Source organism: Sinocyclocheilus rhinocerous, unplaced genomic scaffold (genome assembly GCF_001515625.1).
Source record: "Sinocyclocheilus rhinocerous isolate Xijiao unplaced genomic scaffold, SAMN03320098_v1.1 scaffold1152, whole genome shotgun sequence".
Lineage (NCBI taxonomy): Eukaryota > Metazoa > Chordata > Actinopteri > Cypriniformes > Cyprinidae > Sinocyclocheilus > Sinocyclocheilus rhinocerous.
This window is the reverse complement of record NW_015625590.1, coordinates 300,435-307,972: the sequence shown is the minus strand read 5'-3', so window position 1 is coordinate 307,972 and position 7,538 is coordinate 300,435. Positions and strand designations below refer to the sequence as shown.

General features: G+C 36.9%; 1 protein-coding gene across 1 annotated transcript in view; it reads left to right on the top strand.

Moving 5' to 3' along the window:
• The window catches only part of LOC107757108 (relaxin receptor 2-like), a 17,441-nt gene extending 12,561 nt beyond the window's left edge, over positions 1–4,880 (top strand). The window contains exons 12-15 of the mRNA XM_016574489.1: positions 495–669; positions 2,572–2,982; positions 4,287–4,505; positions 4,609–4,880. Of these exons, the coding sequence (XP_016429975.1) occupies positions 495–669; positions 2,572–2,982; positions 4,287–4,505; positions 4,609–4,880 (1,077 nt within the window). The remainder of the gene's footprint in view (positions 1–494; positions 670–2,571; positions 2,983–4,286; positions 4,506–4,608) is intronic.
• The last annotated feature ends 2,658 nt before the right edge of the window (positions 4,881–7,538 follow it).

Sequence of the window (7,538 nt, the reverse complement as noted above, 5' to 3'; positions counted from 1 at the left end):
ATATTAATAATAATATATATTATTATATTATTATATATTATATATATTTTATATTATATAATATATAATTTATATATTATATAATATATAAAATATATATAAAAATATAAAATATAAGAAATAAAATATAATAAAAAATATATTACAATAAATATATAAAAGTAAATGGGAAAAAAACATATTTTGCTTGCAGAATGGTAATTTACCAGCAGGGTTTAAAAAAAATTATTAAATGACTTAAGTATTCATTAAATATTCATTTTAAACATTTACATTTTTCTCAGATATTTTAAGAAGTTCCAGTACTGCTCTTATGCCCCACATGTCCGAAAGTGTAAACCGAAATCAGACTATCCAGACAAGCATGTTCCGCCCCATGTATAACCTCTCCTACGTGTGAATATCTCATTCTGCTTTCATTTAGTTTGAAATATAATTAGTCCTCTAATTTGTAGTGATATGTTCATGTGCTATTTTGTGCTGTTATGTGCTAGTTTTTGCACATCGGACTCTCGTCTTTTGAAGATCTGCTTGCTAATGTGGTTCTTCGTGTGTCCGTGTGGGTCATGGCTTTTATCACCTGCTTTGGAAACCTCTTTGTCATCGGGATGCGGACAGTCCTGCGGGCTGAGAACAACCTGCATGCTCTCTGCATCAAGGTTTTGTGCTGTGAGTACCAGAGGTATCCATTTGACCTACTCAAACATTATATTAAACGCTAAATATTTTTTATATGAGTTAAAAGCACACATACATACATCTGTTTTGGGGTTTATTTCTACTATAACTGGCTGACTGTCATGAAACCAATGTGACGCAAACAGAAGCAGCTGGCACTCCTGAAAACAAGCTGTTTTCTAGGGCACCGAGTGCTCAAATTATAAGTGTTCTAGCACTGATAATGTTCTCTCAATTGTCTCGAGGATTACATATAGCAAGCTATATCTCAATTATCCATTTACTTTAAAGGGGACATCGGATGCCCATTTTCCACAAGTTGGTATGATTCTTTATATACTTTGGTTAAAATTCCTCAATGATTGTGTAAAACAACACCCTTTTTAACTTGTCAAAACCAGCTCTGTTCACAGTGACCCGTTTCGGTGCATGTCTCTTTAAATGATAATGAGCTAACACACATTCCACCCCTCTCTTCCATTTTTTTGTGTATTCGGTGAAAAAAAAATAAAACTAATCTACTGCGTCTTCAGTGGCTCTGATGTCGGGAGAAAATGAAGACTCTTTTGTTCACTTTTACATTCAACTACCGTCATACTGCTCAGAAAATCAAAACAGCTTGATAATTGAGACTTTAGGTTTTTTGGGGATTAAAAAAAAAGGATTTTTATTATTGTAGGCTGGTTGTGTCCACACACTGCTAAGACATTTATATGTAAACACCTTGTAAAAGTGAATTTTTCCTCCGATGTCCCATTTAAAAATGATGTGGGTTTCGTCAAAGAACTCTCCCTCCCCTTATGCTTTCAGAAATCAGATACTTGCAACAGCAGTTGACACCTTCTCTTCCATTTTTATGTGTATTCAGTTTTGCGTTACTATCAAAAACAAAACTAATCCACTGTGTCCTCAGTGGTTCTGATGTCAGGAGAAAATGCAGACTCTTATGTTCACTTTTACATCAAACTACAAAATACCTGCATTGCTTACAAGACACTGTTGTCGCTACAGCTGCTTGCCGGAATTGACGGACAGCGTACAACTGACTGAGGGTGGAAATATGCTAATACGGGACAGTCCGTCAGCGGTTGTGGGCGGGCCTGAGCAGTATGCTCAGAAAATCAAAACAGCTTGATAATTGAGACTTTAGGTTTTTTGGGGATTAAAAAAAAAAGGATTTTTATTATTGTAGGCTGGTTGTGTCCACACACTGCTAAGACATTTATATGCAAACACCTTGTAAAAGTGAATTTTTCCTCCGATGTCCCATTTAAAAATGATGTGGGTTTCGTCAAAGAACTCTCCCTCCCCTTATGCTTTCAGAAATCAGATACTTGCAACAGCAGTTGACAATATTATTTAGTTCTGGAAGAGCATGTCTGAGATATTTGAAAACCAGGTCCTCTTGCTGTCAGTCCCCTTTAACCAAAGAGTCTCCCTGTTGACAGTCTCCTGCCTGACATTCACCTTGAAAGGCTGTCGTGATTGGACGGGAAATCTATAAACTTGTAACAATTCTATTCGCACAGGACTCGTTCTCTATTACAATCAGCTTCAGTAATCAAATCTAACTCTTGCTGGAGTTCTTGAGCTGGTTTCATTAATCCCTGTTTGTCATGGGAAACACTTCCATTTTAGCCTGCAATGTCAGTACCACTTGTGCTTTGGTCACAAACCTGTGCTATGCCTCGTAAAATTGATTTCTGGCCTGCTGGTGTTGTGATTTGTCTTTTAAAAATAAAATGTTATATGTGCAGGAAAAGCGCCAACATTCTGGCGCAAGACCAAATTATAAATCAGAGGCTTTTAGGAAGCTACTTGTTCATTAATGAGTTCTACTTCTGGCATCCAGTGAGTAATAGCTATTTACCACAATGCTTCATTTGTCCCTAGGTGCAGATTGCCTGATGGGGGTCTATCTTTTTTTTGTGGGGTTCTTTGATGTGAAGTTCCGTGGCGAGTACAACAAGAATGCTAAGCTGTGGATGGACAGCCTGGAGTGTCGTATCATCGGCTTCCTGGCTATGCTGTCCTCTGAGGTTTCCGTCATGATGCTCACTTATTTGACCATGGAGAAGTTCCTAGTCATTGTTTTTCCTTTCAGCCACCTGCGACCGAGCAAATGCCAAACATTCACCGTTTTAACCTCTATATGGCTGCTGGGTATCTCTATAGCTGCAGTGCCTCTGCTTAATGAGGAGATGTTTGGGAATTATTACGGACACAATGGAGTGTGTTTCCCTCTTCACTCTGAAGGTCTGGAGAAGCCCATTGCAAAGGGATATTCCATTGGAATTTTTCTTGGTGAGTTCTGCCATTGGTGAAAAACATATGATGTATAATAGATATTTTTGATCTTTTGTAATAAAGAGTTATTGCAGTCCAGATCTCCAATCCCTTTCCCAGTACACAAAGACCATTCATTACATCTAAGCTGCAAAAATGTGAAGTCACATCCTCAAGCTTAATAACATATGACCCCCTCATCTATTGGACTATCTGATTTTTAAAAAAGAATTTGCTGCTGTAAAGGTTTAAGGTCAGTGAGAATTTAACATTTTCTTGAAATAAGTTATATTAGTTATATAAGGCTGCATTTATTTGATCAAAAATACAGTAAACGTGAAATATTTTTTACAATTTAATATAACTGTTTCTATTTTAATATATTTTAAAATATTTATGATTAATTTATTCATTTGATGGCAAAGCTGAATTTTCAGCAGTCATTACGCCAGCCTTCAGTGTCACATGATCCTTCAAAAACCATTCTAATATTCTGATTTGGTGTTCAGAAAACATTTTCTCTTGTCAGTGTTGAAAGTTCTGGAATATACAGTATGTTATACTGTATGGAAACTGTCAAAGTTTTTTTTTTTTGTATTGTTTGATGAATAGAAAGTTCAAAAGAACAGCATTTATTTGAAGAAAAAAAAAAAACTTTGGTAAATTAAATGTCTTTACTCTCATTTTTGATCATTTTAATAAAAGTATTAATTTCTTATTCAAAAAGCTTGCTGACCCCAAACTTTTGAATGGTAGTGTATTTCACTAAACTTTTTATTTTTTATTTTTATTTTTTTTATTATTACTCATTATGTACGCATAGAAATTAGCCAATCATAACAAATGTCATTTACATATTCTTGGTGATATAGTATGCAAAAACCACCTGTTTCATTCTAAGGGTCAGAAACAGGGTGGTATATGTCATGTAAAACTAAATGATGACTAGTTTAAAACTAAATATATTCTTGTTTTGATGCTGTAAACTTTGACTAACAAATGTGGAGAAAGCTAAAATAATAAAAATAAAAAAAACTGGAATATGGCCACTTTAAAACTTAGAAATGCTGTCTCAACCTCAATATTCTGAAGAATATCTGTCTTGTGTTTGTGCCACATATTGTTAATTACTACTGATGACACTCGATTATTCACGGCACCAACCATACTGAACTGATGAAAGCTATTTTCCAGCACATTAAGCCATATGCTTAGCGGCACACTTAAGAAACCTCTTAGTCACAGTACAGAAGATGGCGTTGACCTGTTTTCATTATGTTTTGTGCTGTTGTTCAATCTGAGTTTTATGTTTATGCTTGTAGGACTTAACCTGGTGGCCTTCCTCATCATTGGCGTGTCCTACTCCAGCATGTTTTACTCCATCTATAAGACTGGCATCAATGCCACAGAGCTGCGTGGACGGCTGCACAGGGATGTGGCAATGGCACACCGCTTTTTCTTCATCGTGTTCTCTGACGCCCTCTGCTGGATTCCCATTTTCCTGGTCAAAATCCTCTCCCTGCTGGAAGTTGAGATACCAGGTTAGTTGGTCCTAAAGCTACATGAAAGATTTCAAATAAAACAATGAATGCACTATATATTTTACTTAAGGAAAATCTCTTTTATATTTTATGTCTCTCTCAGGGACAATCACGTCTTGGGTAGTGATCTTTGTCCTTCCCATCAACAGTGCCTTGAATCCCATCCTGTACACTCTGACCACCAGTTTCTTCAGAGAGCAGGTGGAACTTTTAAGGTGTCATTGGCATAGACAGCCAAGACTCAGACAGGACCGCAAGAGCCTCACCAGCTCTGCTATCCACACGGACCCCTCAAGGTCTTCTTTCTGCCATCACAACTACAACCCACAGACCAGAGCCGATCCTCCCTATACGCAAAATATGCAAGTTGCGTAGGTCCCCCGAAACACCAGGGGGCCCCCTTGCTCTCAAAGATGATTTAATTTTAGTTTCGTTTTTGAATTTGACCAGCGGTTATGAAAACATGAATGATCATTTCTTTTAATGCGGTCGCCCTTTCTAAGTAAAAATCAATCAAATCATGTAACGTGAATGTCGTACAGTCTTGCTCGAGACTAAAAAAATGAGTTGAAAGCGTACCGAGCCGTGGAAAAGACAATGTTTCTCAAGCACAAATGCGTTTCATTCATTCGTTCATAACCACTCAACCAACCCTCCCCCCTCCCGCCGACACAGCTTTGCGTAGGGCCCCCAGAAGTCTAGGATCGGCACTGCCACAGACATCTATCTTAGACATAGATGGCAGGTATAGGTGACGATGTTCTATATTATGGAAGTTGCATTTGTCTGTAGTGGATCTACAGAGTTTTTGGAGTGCTAGAGCACAATGACAATATCTTGGTAGAGCCTCTTCACTGATGAATAATCGTGGATTGTGATCAGATGCTATAATGAAGGCCTACAATTAGATATCTAAAGATATTATGGTTGGACAATAATAAAAAAGCATTAAGATTAAACATAAAGTGCAAGATATCCTGACACTGTGCTCTCACGTTACATCATAAAAGGCATTTAAAACGGCTGAATCTGTTATAAACTTGCTAGTCCATTTCAGATCATAAACTGATCTGTTTGGTGAGATGTGTCTTAAAGGGGTCATATGATGCTGCTAAAAAGAACATTATTTTGTGTATTTGGTGTAATGAAATGTGTTTATGCGGTTTAAAGTAAAAAAAACACGAGCCGTTTTAGGTAGGTGTGGCTAACTCTTAACTTTTATAAAGAATATCTCTTTGGATTTGAGACTTTAGTCTTTGCAACTTTACAGATCTTCTTTATGCACCAAGAGCTTGTAACACTCTAAAGAGAAAGGAAAAAATGAAATCGCATCATATGACCCCTTTAAGACACAATTGTCAATTGACAGAGGTTTGGTTGACTTTTAAACTGCAACAGCCAACAGTGGGCATATATTTGTATTTTGCATATGTATATGTTGAGTTATTCCTTTTTTAATATTGTAAATGTGTATTAAGTGACAAAGAAAGACAAATCCCAACAAATGTTGCATGTTGTTTTCTCTGGAAAAAAATATACAATTTTAATTATTTGACATTTGTTTCTGCATAATAAAAATATATATTGTAAATATAAACGCTTTACTACTGTTTTACTTGGAGTAGTAAATATGAAAAATTGAGCTGGACTTAATAACATCCTACATTTATTCAATCATGACATTCCTCAGCAATGTTTGCCATAATAAAGACTGTATTAATCACGAGTATAATCCACAAGTCAGTCGACTTGGCGACCATCTTGGTCAAGCCACCGGAAGCTATTCAAGTGCATCTCTAATCTCTTTGAACAGAAAAAGAGCGAAACCTCCAAAACCGTTTGTCAATGTTACGTTTACATACCATATTTCAACATACCCCTACCCCTACACCCCTACATAAGAGTAGGGGTATAACACCGGCATCCTGGCCAAATTTGCCCATTGGCCTCCGACCCTCATGGCCTCCTAATCATCCCCATACACTGATTGGCTTCATCACTCTCTCTCCTCTCCACCAATAAGCTGGTGTGTGTTCTGGCGCAAATGGCTGCCGTCGCATCATCCTGGTGGATGCTGCACACTGGTGGTGGATGAGGAGATTCCCCCCCTTTCATGTAAAGCGCTTTGAGTACCCAGAAAAGCGCTATATAAATTTAATGAATTATTATTATTATTTATTATGCCATATTTGAACTGTGACAACAATTGTTGTGATAGCTTAAATTACACAACATTTTTTTCAGTCTGGCCCAGCTAATGGACATGTGCATTCAAGAGTAAACAAACAGGTGCGTTGTCCAAAAAACAACAACAACAAAAAAAACTACTCTGGTCTACTTTTTAAATTGATTTTAATATTTTTTTTTGCATTAAAACCGCTAATTTCACAGTTGTTCATGGCAACATACACTTAACTTTTTCTGTATCGCTCAGTGATTTAGTTTTTTTCATACCAACCCGAGAACGGTTAAGTGGCACCATCTTGTGAGTTATAATCGAAACGATTATAGCATAAAACTTTTATATAGAGAAAACAGAAACCGCTCACACAGATATTTTAAGAGAGACGTTGAAAAATTGAGAAAGGCATGGCAAAATGTATTAAATATGTTATTTAACTAGTCCACCCTGCTGTAAACAAACAAACAAAAAAACAGCTAAAACCAGCCTAAGCTGGTCTTAGCTGGTTTAAGCTGGAAGTTGCTGGTTTAGCTATCTCAGCCTGGGCAAGCTGGTTTTAGCTGGTTGGCCAACTGGTCTCCCAGCCTGACCAGCTAAAGTAGTGGTCAAAACCCCTCTAAAACCAGACTGCTGAACAGCATGACCAGGCTGGACGACCAGCTAAAATCAGCTTTGCGCAAAGCAAGCTGAGTTACATTATTATTAATAATAATTAATGTTTTCTAATCTTTCTAAAGAGTAATCTTATTGCTTGGCAAAATTCACATTGTGGTTGGCATGTCACAATAATCAACATATTTAAGCTCATCAACATTTAATGTCTAAGCATTTGTTGTTAAATAGGCGTGTAA